Source organism: Callithrix jacchus, chromosome 9 (genome assembly GCF_049354715.1).
Source record: "Callithrix jacchus isolate 240 chromosome 9, calJac240_pri, whole genome shotgun sequence".
Lineage (NCBI taxonomy): Eukaryota > Metazoa > Chordata > Mammalia > Primates > Cebidae > Callithrix > Callithrix jacchus.
The window spans coordinates 127590373-127602755 of NC_133510.1; the positions used below are offsets into that span (position 1 = coordinate 127590373).

General features: G+C 58.3%; 1 protein-coding gene across 33 annotated transcripts in view; it reads right to left on the reverse strand.

The window, feature by feature from the left end:
- Nucleotides 1-12383, reverse strand: part of NCOR2 (nuclear receptor corepressor 2) — a 240317-nt gene that overhangs the window by 80276 nt on the left and 147658 nt on the right. For all 33 annotated transcript variants that reach the window (XM_078337682.1, XM_078337664.1, XM_078337665.1 and 30 more), the window contains one exon: nucleotides 11174-11272. In XM_078337682.1, the coding sequence (XP_078193808.1) occupies nucleotides 11174-11272 (99 nt within the window). The remainder of the gene's footprint in view (nucleotides 1-11173; nucleotides 11273-12383) is intronic.

A 12383-nucleotide genomic window follows, 5' to 3' on the forward strand; every position in this document is an offset into this window, starting at 1 on the left:
CTCCAGCAGTGGAGGGTGAGAGATGGCATTTCAGTGAACAGAGCCTATGTGGGCAGAGGCATGGCAGTGGGAAACGCCCCCTGCGCCTACCAAGTGGCACTTTGGGACATGGCTGGAGGGCCTGGCCAGGGCTAATGCCCATGCTCAGAAATACGGGTGGCATCCTGAGGGTGGCAGGAGCCCCCGGGACCTTTCTCGAAAGACACAGGGGTGGCAGGAGTCACATGGCCTGCCCCATGTTAAAGGGCAACCCGACAGCAGGTCTTGGGAGGGATGGCGGTGGGTCCCGGGAATAAGAGGAGAGGGTCCAGTGAGAAGGTGCTGCGATGGTCCAGGTACAGGCTGATGAGATTTCATTCTCAGGTGCTAAGTCCTCACAAAGGGGTCCGGAGAACTTGCCAATACCTAGTAGTACCGTCTGGGGCTCGATCTCATGCATTCATTCAACAAACACTTCACTCAGCATCTACCGCATGCCAGGTGCCCCTGAGAGGGCACATCCTCATGACACCTTCCACCTCCTGGCAGTGTAGGGGTGGGAATCCAGGAGCCCAGGGCTGCTGTGGAAAGGGGGGTCGGGGTCAGAGCCGAGGCAGAACAGAGTTCCCGATGCTGGCAGCTCCTCCCTAAACCTGGTCTCTGCTCCTGGATTCAGTCTACCTGACCTTGCTGGGAAATCGCAGTTGGGGAAGCCATCTCCATGGTAAGGGTCGTCTTTTTTGGTGTGCTGGAGCCAGGGGCTACCAGCTCATGCAGAATGGAAACACATAACCTTACAATTGAGGAAATGACGGCCGGTGAGGCACATTTGTAGTTCCAGCGCTTTGGGAGGGCAAGGCAGGAGGATCATCTGAGGAAATATTAAAAATGAGCTGGTAGCGGTAATTCTGATTAGGCGGCACATGCCTGTAATCCCAGCTACTCAGGAGGGTAACAGGGGTAAAGCTTAATTGAGCCTGGGAGGGCAAGGCTGCAGTGAGTTTCAGCTGCACCGCGGCATGCCAGCCTGGGTGACAGAGTGAGGCTCCATCTCTAAAAAATAATAAACTTTTTTTAAAAAACAAAACAGGCCGGGTGCAGTGACTCACACCTGTAATCCCAGCACGCTGGGAGGCCGAGGTGAACAGATCACTTGAGGTCAGGAATTTGAGACCAGCCTGGCCAACATGGTGAAACCCCATCTCTACCAAACATACAAAAATTAGCTGGGTGTGCTGGCACACACCTGTAATCCCAGCTACTCGGGAGGCTGAGGCAGGAGAATTGCTTGAACCCAGGAGGTGGAGGCTGCAGTGAGCTGAGATCGCACGATTGCACATACCAGCCTGGGCGAAGAAGCGACTCTGTCTCAAAAAAAAAAAAAGAAAAAGAAAAAGAAAAAAAGAGAGATAAGAAAGGTTACAAGCACACTCCACTCAAGGGCCTCGCTTCCTGATCATCTGGCTATGAAGTCGTCTGTGCTGTGGAGGCTTCTCCCGCCAACTGCATGCATAGGGTGAAGACAGCGCAAGACAGCTTGGTGCTAAGGGCATCTCCAAGTCAGCGACAGCACGCTGCTGCATGGCACCGGGTACGGAGGGAGGGTTTATTTACACCATGGCAACCAGCACGGGCTACAAACACAGCCTCCCCCTGCAGAAAGCTGGTTGTTAAACGTTTACCAGCACTCTCCGGCAGAAAGATTCGTGTCGACAGAACGTGAGCAACACTTCACACGTGAACACGGGAGCCTGCTCCGCCCGTACAGATGTGTGCGGTGCCAGCCGGGCTCTGCTGTAAATCCCAATTCACATCCTGTCCTGCAACCTGGCATCAAATCGACAGTCCCTGCTCCGAGGCCAAGATCCCTGGCCCCTGCCCATCTCCTTCAGGGAAGCTCTCCCTGTGCCTACCACCTGCCTCCTGGAAGATACCCTGTGTGTTCTGCCTCAGGACCTTTGCACGTGCTATGCCCACGGCCTGGGCTGCTGCTCCGACCTCTGCCTGGCCAGTCCCTTCTTATTACTCAGGTCGGAGCCCAAGGGACACTTCCTCCGAGAAGCCTTGGGGCAGCTCCCTAAAAGCTGCCTCCTGCCCAGCAGCGGCCTCCTGAACCCGGCTTACATGTCTGCCCTGTAACACTCTCAAACTGCCCCGCTGACTGACTTGCACATGGTCCAAATCCCCCACAGGTGTCAGTTCTAGGGACCTTCTTTCCCTTTTTTTTGGAGATGGGGTCTTGCTTGTTGCCCAGGCTGGAGTACACAGTGGCATGATCATGGCTCCCTGCAGCCTCCACCTCCTGGGCTCAAAGCGGTCCTCCCACCTCAGCTGCCAAAGAAGCTGGAACCACAGGAGCATGCCCCTATACCCCGCTAATTGTTAACAATTTTTGTAGAGATGGCGTCTCGCTACATTGCATAGGCCGGTCTTGAACTCCTGGGCTCAAGCGATCCACCTGCCTCAGCCTCCCACAGTGCTGGGATTGCAGGCATGAGCCACCATGCGGGTTTGTCTTGTCCACTAGGGAATCACCAGGAGTGACATTCCTGCAGAACAGACTCAAAGGCCGCCCATCCCCTGGGGGCGACCTGCCGCCTGTGAGCCTGCCAGGGTCCCTGCCTGAGCGCCTCCGGCCACCAGACACCAAGGCTGCTGCTCTGGGAACAGCCTCCCAACTCGGCAGCCCAACTGGAGATGCCACCTGGGCCCCTCGATCCTGACTGACCTGCTTGCTGCTGGGTGCTCACATTTTCCGCCTCCTTCTGCCTGGGATGCAGCTGCCCCTGCACTGCAGCCTGGCCCATGCCAAGGCCATGCTTGTCTTTTCTCAGCCTGCAGCCCGGCCTGCTCCATCCCTGGGCTCCAGCCCACCCACCAGCTGCCCTCCCTGAGAACAGTCCCTGCCTACAGGACTCGGGGAGCCCCCAACTCCCCACCTAGCACAGAGCTGGCCAGGAAACCAGTGACATCTGCTCACTTCAGCCCTGAATCTGCACCCAATCCTGCCCAGCCCAGCAGGCCCTGAGTGGGGAGGACCCGGCACCTCCTCCAGGAGGCCTGGGAAAGTTGGCACCTCCCACCAGCAGGCTGTGGGCCCATCCTGGCCAGCCCCAGGGAGGCAGCGGTGTGGAAGAAGACTCAAGCCCTGGGCCTGGGAGCTGAAACACAGCCTGAGGCCATCTGGCCCGCCTGCCACTGGTCCCCACCATCCAGTGACTCCAGCACCCAGGGGAGGCAGCTGGCCCCAAACACCAGCACCCACCAACCATGGCTTCCCCTCTCCGGGGACCAAGCCTGGCTGCTCTTGCCCTGGAACAGCCCTCCTGGTCACACCGTTCCCTGTGCAAGCTCAGTGTCACAGACAGAGGAACAAGGTCACCATTCCCTCCACAGAGAGCTAGGGGAGGAAAGATGGAGGAGGCAGGGAAGAGGGAGAATGGGGGCAGGGGCTGTGGGGGGAGGAAGGAGAGAGAAAGGGAGAGAGGCGGGGGAGAAGCAGAGAGATGGAGGAGGAAGGGTGACAGGGAGACCCGGGGACAGGGTCGGGGGGTGGGGGGAGGAAGAGAAGAGATGGGGAGAGAGAGAAGGGGAGAGACAGAACTAGAGACAGAGTTTCAAAGACTTAGAAGGGGGAAAGAGAGAGACGGGAAAGCACATGCAGAGAAACAGACGAGAGATGAAGACACAGAGATAACGAGACAGAGAGAAAGGGGAGGAAGACAAGGGAAGAAAAACAGACACAGGCCCATGCACACACAGAGAGAAAGAGACCTAGAAAAATGCAGGAGATTCGGAGCCCGGGGTGTGGGCAGAGCAGACCCAGAGGCACAGAGGTGGAAGCTGTGGAAAGTGGGCGCAGACGGGGTGGCTGCAGCCGGGGCGGGGCCTCGGCCTCCCTGGGCCTCCTCCCTGCACCCAGGCTGGAGGACTGGAGCCCAGGACGGGCTGTTCCCGTCCCCATGTCCCATCTCTGCCGGAAGAGAGACCCCCTTGGCCACATGAACCCCCATAGCTGAGGGAAGGCCATGGTCACTGCCAGGGGCCGGGCTCTGCCACCTGGCCCAGCCAGCCTCACCTCCTCACCCCCTGGGGTCTGCGGTCAGGCCCCAGCATTCCTGGGCGCTGGTTTTGCACTAGGATAGCGCAGCCCTTCCATCAGTGAATCACGAACTATAAACCACGGGGCAGCGTTTGAGCTGCTCCCCAACTGACCTGAGGTCTGTGATTCACCCCAGGGTGGTGGCGATGGGGCCGGAGCCCAGGAGAGGAGGCTTGGGCCTCAACCCAGCCTCCAACCTCTCAGCCCGCTCAGAGCCCATCTCAGGGACCAGGTTCCAGGAGGTAGGGACTCAGTCCTCCCTTGCCAAAGCTCAGGCGTGTGGGGTCTCCTGGGGGTGGGTATGGAGGGGTTAGCATCCCAAAAGCCTACCCCTGGGCCTGCATTCCCCTGTGTCAGAATACAGAGACGCTTCCAGAAAGAGGATGGCACCTCCATTAAACAAGAAGGCAATCCCAGCACTCCAAACAGCCAGGAGCACTCCAAACCCTCGCCTCCTCAGGGCTGTGGATACCAAGGCGGGCCAGAGCAAAGGCAGCCGCACGCAGCACGGGTCTGAGTCCAGAGATGCCCACTGGCCAGCACGTCTAATCAAAAGGTTATATTCCACTTTGTAACCACCCAAGTTTTAGAAAGGCAGCCACCAAAGTGACACGCACACTGCTTTGGTCTTGGACGTGTGGTATGGGGGTGACAGGGCAGGGAGGGCGGGCACAGTCCAGGCCTGGTCCCAGTGCTTCAGACAGGGCAGGTGCCCTCGGGATGACTCGGTGGCACTGGCATCTTGCTGCCAGGCTGTGGTTAAGCATTCGGGTGGCCACATCGTCTATAAAGCGTGGCTTTGCCAGCATGCAGAGGCACTGGCTGCCCTCGGCTGTCAGGCCCACTGACAATAATGCAGCTCGGAGCTGCATCATCCAAGGTGGGTACTGGCCGGGGAGGCCGCTGCCCACCTCAAACACCTGGGAAGGACCGTTTCAGCTCCAGTGCACCCCCATTGGTGGTCCAGGCCGTGGGGGAGCCCACCTTGGGCCTGATAACCCCTTTGGCCACCCTGTTTCCTGCTCAGGGGCCGACCCCTACCCAGCACCAAGGCTCTCAGAGCAAGGTCCTACACCAGCACCTGGGAGCTCCTTGGAAATGCAGAGTCCTGGGCCCCAGCCCTACTGGGAGGAGAGGGGTACGGCCCAGCCTGTGGGTTTCCCCAGCCCTCCCGGTGACTCCAACACGCACGCACGTCTGAGGACTTGGGCTGGGACGTATCCCCTCATAAGCAGGCCATGGCCTCAGCAGGGGTCTCCAGGAGGCCAGTCCCAGGATGCTGGTTACAGCCAGCCCGAGTCAGCGGTGTCCAAGGGAGTTGGAATCCTCCCCACCGGGGGAAGTGCGGTCCAGTGTCCCTGGAGTCACTTATCACCCTCACCCACAGGCTCCCCCTACCTCGGATCCCACCTTGACATATGGTGAGGAAACAGGCACCCACATCCCTGGGCCTGGGCCATGCACCCCCAAACTCAGGAAACCCACAGGCGGCACATGGGCACTGTCCGGCCTGGGAGGGGCGATCGTGCCCACCCCCCGATGCCTCAGAACTCCCACCCTGTGTCCACTCTGCAGTGTGAAATCAGGGAGTCTGCTGGGGTGCTGAGTCGGGCCAGGCGCAGCTGATCCCTGCGCCCTACTTTTCTGAAGGATGAAGGTCGGATTCGCATCCGAAGGTAGAGTGTGCCAAGCCTGGTGTGCAGTAGGCACTGAATGAATGCCCAGGCTGAACATGCATACACTGAGCATCCGATGGACACCTCTTCAGGGGGTCTGTGGACAGGCGAGCTTGGGGACACGAGGTGGAAGGGCCCCTGTGAGAGGCGTCTGTATGGATGAAGAGAGTGGCCACTCTTGGCTGTCTTCTGCAGAGACGTGGCCTGGAGCCACGGGAGCCGTGCCAGGACCACAAGCACCACAGCCTCTCTGCAGCCACCCACAGCGGCCTCCACAGCCACCCAGGAGATAGGGGGTGTGGGCACCGGGAGTGGGGCTGCTGAGGTCACAAGACAGGCAGGGGAGAGACACAGATGGAGAGGAGAAACAAGGAGAGAGACAAGGCCCTCAACAACGCCCCAGAGACATACATGGTAGTGGCGGAGGTGCTAGAGAAAGAGCCACTGACCAGCTGCCGCCCCCAGGAGCTGGGGACACAGGATGGAGAAGAGACACAGGCAGTGGCGTGGGGTACTGGGCCCGGTGCAGGCTCAGCTGGGCATGTCCCACCTCAGGACTCCCACACACCCCATTTCAGAGGGTGTCTCCACAGCACAGACGAGTCTGGCTCACCTGGGTCCCCCCACTCAGTATCCAACCCCCCACTGAAATGGAGCTTCACCATGAGCCCCTCCACCGCCTGCCCTCGCAGGGCCCTGCAGAGACCACAGGAGAGCCATGGTCCTGCCTGGTGGGTCAGGGCCGGCTTCCAGAAGGCTGGCTTCACGGCCAGTGTGCTGCACGGGGACCTCAGGGCCTCCCTCCAGCTCCCAGGGGGCGTGTGCCAGACTAGAACTCTCAGTCTGCCACTCAGCAGGTGCCTTGGCGGCTCCCTCACTTCCCGGTGCCTCTGTCTCCTCATCTGGCCAGTGAGATGATCACACGCCTCTCCCAGTGCCGGCGGGTCAAAATCATCGCAGCAGGCATAGTGCTGCGTGACTATCGGCCAGCACCATTACTCCAACATCGTCACCACCGCCGTGGTGGCTGGCAGCACCCATCCCCATCAAACGGCAGGGCTGGTGCCCTGGAATTCTGACAAGGCTCCCATGTCTCATGGGACTCCCAGGTCCCCTACTCAGTCACCAAGAGGTCCAACGAATATTGGCTGAGACAACCTAAGTCCTTCAAAAACCAGAGGACCTGGGAAGGCAGGGAGAACCCAACCTGCTCCCCTCCAGAGAAACGCCACGGAGAGGGGTGCTGAAGCTCCCTCCCCGAAGAACACCTCGGGGAAGAGGCAGGCAGCACCCCCACCACGGGCACCCAACCCCTGAGGCTGCAGGGCTCATCTGCTGGGCAGTCCCAGGTTTTCCATCTTCCCGTGGTGCCTGGGGAGGGGCCCGTGTCACGGTGGAGGGAAGGGACTGTGTCTGCTCACCCAGGAACCTACAAAGGAGAGAGAAGCATGGACAGTGTCCCAGTGCAGCTGTGAGGGGAGTGGGGCTGCACAGGGGCCTGTGTACTCCATGGCCTGGGATTCTCGCCTGATCACAAGGCCTGAGCTCCCAGGGTAGGTCAGAAAGAAGGACGGGACCACAGAGGTATCCTGGGCGCCCGTGGTGCCTGGAGCACAGGGCAGTGGCTCCCCAGCCCACAGTCAGTGACCCAGAGTCCCAGACGTCTGTCCCACCAGCAGCTGCCGGCCACACAGAGGCAGCGGGTAGAGGTGGGGGTGGTCTCAGCTCACCTCCCCGCCCAGTTAAAGAGCTGCAGACTGTGTGCTCACAGCACTGGCCCACCCAGAGCCCCGGCTGCACACACCTCCCGTCTGTCACTGAAGCCGTGTCGGGCCCACCCCAGGCCTGGCACGCCCCTGTCCGGGTAGACTGATGAGCCATGTCAGTGGCTCCACAGACCCAGCCACAGACAGAGACGCTCAGCTGGTGGCAGTCACTGCACTTCCACTTCACAAGATGGGCTGAGCCTGAGGCTGCCGATGATTCTGCTCGCTGCCTTGGGGCGGAGAGGAGTCTCAGAGTTAGCACCTGGGCACCCCTGTTTATCCCAGGGTTGTGGACCAGGCCTGTGGGGGTGGCAGGGCAGTGGATCTGCCTGGCACAGAGGCTGTCCCAGGATACGAGTGTAAATCTCCCTCCCCGGCAGGGCCCAGGCCATGCCACGAGCTCCTTAGCAGCCGCAGCTGATCCACGGAAGGGGCGAACCCCGGAGACAGGTGCTGTCTCCTAACTAGACAGGCAGGGACCTCCTGCCCCGCTTGCTTTCTGCCATCTTTCTGAGAGAGGCAGAGCAGGCAGGCACCATGCCCCCATGCTGGGAGTCTCTGCCTGGAACAGCAGTTCCAGCAGAGCGAAAAACTCACCAGCAAAGCCCCACCAACTCCCAGGCACTGCAGACACCGAGGCTAAGGAAGGACATCTACGGTGCAAAGAGGGGCACGTGTCCTCCCTGCTATGGAACATTCTAGGGCTTCCCGGTGCCCCAGTCTGGCTGAAGGATAGAATCTCCTCCTCCATAATCTAACCCAGAGGTCTTCTACTAGCGGCTGGGGGTAATTTCAACAGCAAATATGAGTTGTACGGCTTATACGGCCTTTAGTTGTTTTGTTTTTATTTTTCCATTTTTTATTTTCCGTTATGTGATCTAACGTTTAAAATCTGGCAATTTCAATATAAAACTATAGATTTCCATCTCCTCATCAGAACACCTAGAAATTCAGGGCCACTGGCCAAGTGTTGGCTGGAGCTGAGAAGGGGCCTAAGCTCTGCAGTTAGCCACAGGCCTCACCACTCCCTATTGCCTCCCACAGACAGTGAAGTCAAGTGTGAGTTGTTATTTATCGAGTTTGCACGTCTATTTTTCACAGGGTAAAAATAATCTCTATTTACCCATCAAAAGTGAGCAAAAGAAAGAGGGTCACATAATTTTCTCCATTTCTTCATTCATTTACGGCCCTGGGAGGTACCAGGACCCCCTCGACTCCAAAGACTCGTGCTCCCTGCTGTTCCTGAAGACACACACTGTCTCCCACGCTCTCTGCCTTTGCACCTGAGGGCTGCTCCTCAACCTCCTCTTTGGGGCCCTTTATTCTGTGGAGTCTTCAAGGATGTGCCCCTCAACGCCGCCTCCCAGGGAGACCTGCAGCACTGACTTGAAGCCACCTGTTTACAAGCAGCATGGAGCTCCCTATGCCTGCACACAGTAAATGCCCAATGGACGGATGAGTCCGCAAGCCCAACACTCACTCCACTGGACAATCACTCTGCCGGGGCACAAGCCAGGCCACCACAAAAGGACACGCAGGGCATCAACACCCCCATCTTCCACCCTTCCTGGCAGCTCAATGCTCAGCCTCAATGCCCCCACACAGGTCACGGGAGGGGGACCTGGGAAGCCCAGCGAGAGAATGCGCATTCAATAGGTGCCCAGCAGACGCCTGAGGATGTTTTCCAAACACATCTCGAGGCCTTTAGCCACCCCCCTTTGCCACAATCCCCACCGCTCCCTGCTGTCTCTCATGCCTCACATCTCTGTGCTTCCTGCCTGGCACTTACTTGAGTTTTTCCCTCTCAGTCCAGAAAGTTCCTGAATGCACTTCAAGTTCAAAAACACCACAGCATGTGGTGGCTCACACCAGTAATCCTGGTACTTTGGGTGGATCACCTGAGGTCAGGAGTTAGAGACCAGCCTGGGCAACATAGTGAAACCCTGTCTCTACTAAAAATATAAAAAATTAGCAGGGCGTAGTGGCACATGCCTGTAATCCCACCTACTTGGGAAGCTGAGGTATGAGAATCGCTTGAACCCGGGAGGCAGAGGTTGCAGTCAGCCAGGGTCATGCCACTGTACTCCAGCTTGGGCGACAGACCAAGACTCCGTCTCAAACACACACACACACACACACACACACACACACACACACACACCCCACAGCTACATCTTTGGAATCCACAGTCTGCGCCGCTCATTCTTGGTTTGACATATCTGTTAGACGGGCAAGCAGATCGGTCAACTCTGGCTACAGAAAACTAGACAGGAAAACCCTCTGTGCAAGCCAAACTCAGCCACCCTTCCACAATCCCTGCAGGTGAAGACCAAGCTCAGCCCCCAGCATCGTGGCCGGATGTCGGGAATGCGGTGAGGGGTGGCTCGGGGAGTTTCTTAGGCTGTCGGGAAGTGGCTGTTTCACAGCAGACACTGGGATCCCCCCCAACCCGTGATGGCTGCTCTCTGCCCTGTGGGTCTCAACCTCTGAGAGCCTGGGAGAGGGAAGGCGGGCAGCTCTGGGGAGGGGCTAGGGGATGCCAATGTAGGGAGTACCCACCTAGGAAAACCTTGGGGTCCCCTTATCCCAGCTCATGCTATTCTTGCCCTTCGTCACTCTCACTGGGCCCCTCGGCCACTGAGGCTCCCAGGAAGGAAATGCCTCGACTGACTCCAATCCAGCAGCCATCAGAGTGCCCACTGCCTCCACCCGCCTCCTCCGTGCAGCGCTTCCAGCATCTGCTCTCAGCTGATGCTTCAAGAGCCCAGACGCAAAACAAGTTCTCCCGAACACCGAGTGCCCAGGCCCCCCTTTCAAAGGTGTGCCACTGAACCTCTCATCTCTACCATCATTTACTGAATATTTTCTCAGGCCAACTCCTTTTTCCTCTAACTCGGAGGTCAGCAGACTTTTTCTACGAAGAGCCAGATAGTAAACATTTGAGATCCTGTAGGCCATACACTTTCCGTGATGACTCAGCAACTCCACCAGAGCAGCAGGGATGCTGCCATGGTAATATGTAAACAAACGGGCATGGCTGTGTTCCAATAAAACTTTATTCACAAGAACAGATGGTGGGCCGGATTAGCCCCAGCGTCCCAGTTGGCCAGCCCCTGCTCTAGCGTAAAGAACCTTTCAGTCTCATTCCAAGCAACGACGTCAGAAAACACGGGGAGCTGAAGTACTGGCTATTTTTTCTTTCAAGTATGTGTTAAGATAAACACGCACAACCATTCACATTTTAAACACGTGAAGTTTGTGAACTACCCCAAGTCATCCTGGGAAGCCCTTACTTTTGGAATGCGGCCCTTTAGGCAGAGATCACAGGTCACCCAGCCAGGAGTCTGGGATTTTGCAGGCTGAGAAGGCCTGGGGCTATTTCTCCCCAGCTCTCTTTCTGGCCTCTAGGGGAGGCTTGAGATAGCCCGGCAGGGTGAGCCCCCCAGAGGGGGGTCTCCCCAGACCTGCTGCCACCATGAAGGGGAGCCCGCAGTCACACTGCCATGGCCAACAACTCCAAGGACAATGCGTGGAGACGGTTACCTCCAGCCACACGGGGCGCTGGACACGGAGCATGTGGCCGCTGAGCCTGCAGGGAGCCGGACCCCAAGGACAACCCCCACGCCCCGCCCCCCCACCTCATCTCTTACCTGGCTCTTGCCGCGGCGCCGATAGCTCCGCCTCACCAGGCTCTTATAGTTCTCATTCTTCTTGGTCAGGTAGTAATAGAGGACACACTCAGCCACCGTCTGTGGAACAGAGAAAGGGGACGCTGAGCAGGATACGGCATTCAGAGCAGGAGCCAGGAGGCTGGGCTCAGATCCCAACTCCTCCACGTACTGGCTAGGTGACCTCGGGCAGATGACCTAACCTCTGTGTCTCAGTTTTCTCATCTGTAAAATGGGAATGCTAATTGTACATACTTCACAGCGTTATCGCAAAGATCAGATCAGTTAATACGTAGGTAAAGTGCTTGGGACGAAGCCCGGCCCGGAGTAAACAGGAGGGAAGTCCTGCCTGCTATCACGATCGCCGCTGTTGCTACGGTTACTCAGAGTGCTGACGTCACCTTACATCACCCCCAGCCCTTATGGGAAGTAAGGACTCCAGCCCACAGCCGGGCAAACTCAAGGCCTTGCCCAAACACGGGTCCGGGCTCTCCCTTCCTTGGCATCAGCCTCCTGCAAGCCTTGTGTGTCGGGACCACCCCGTGTCCCACAGGCCTCTTCCTGCGTTTCCTTCTTGTTTCTGCCTCCGTCTTTTCTGTGTAGACTGGGTCTGAAAGCCAGAGCAGCCAGCCCTCTACAAATGCCGGCCAAATGGGGCCAGTAAGAGAGCAGCCTTAGAAAGTAATGCCACAATGTCCCCACCTGCGGGCCTAGAGCCCAGCTCGCCAATGCCCACAGCCATTCCACCTACAATGTCAAATGTTTCTGCAACACTCTGGCCAGTGCCGAGCCAGGACCTCACCTCCGAGGGGCACTCTGGGAGGCCTCTGGGCTGGGCCTCCAACCTCACTGCCCTCAACAAAAAGCCCTCAGCTGGCGGCCTCCTGGCAGACACCACCGCCAGAGGGGATCCCAGGTGGCCCCAGGCTATACCCCGTCCATAGACAGGACCCACACAGCAATCGAGAAAGACATTTGATCATCAGATGCCAATATTTGCAATTCAGGGGGTGTGGGTGCCCGGCTTTTCCTTTAACAATTCAGGAGAGCTCCTTCCTGTACTCAGGAACAAGCCCAGCTCCGGATCACAGCTGCCCCAACAGACGGGCACAGACTGGCTGGTCCACCTGGCTCCTGGCCAGACGTCAGCCTCACTCACTGTCAGGGCTCGCCTGGCCCCGCCGGCCTCTCC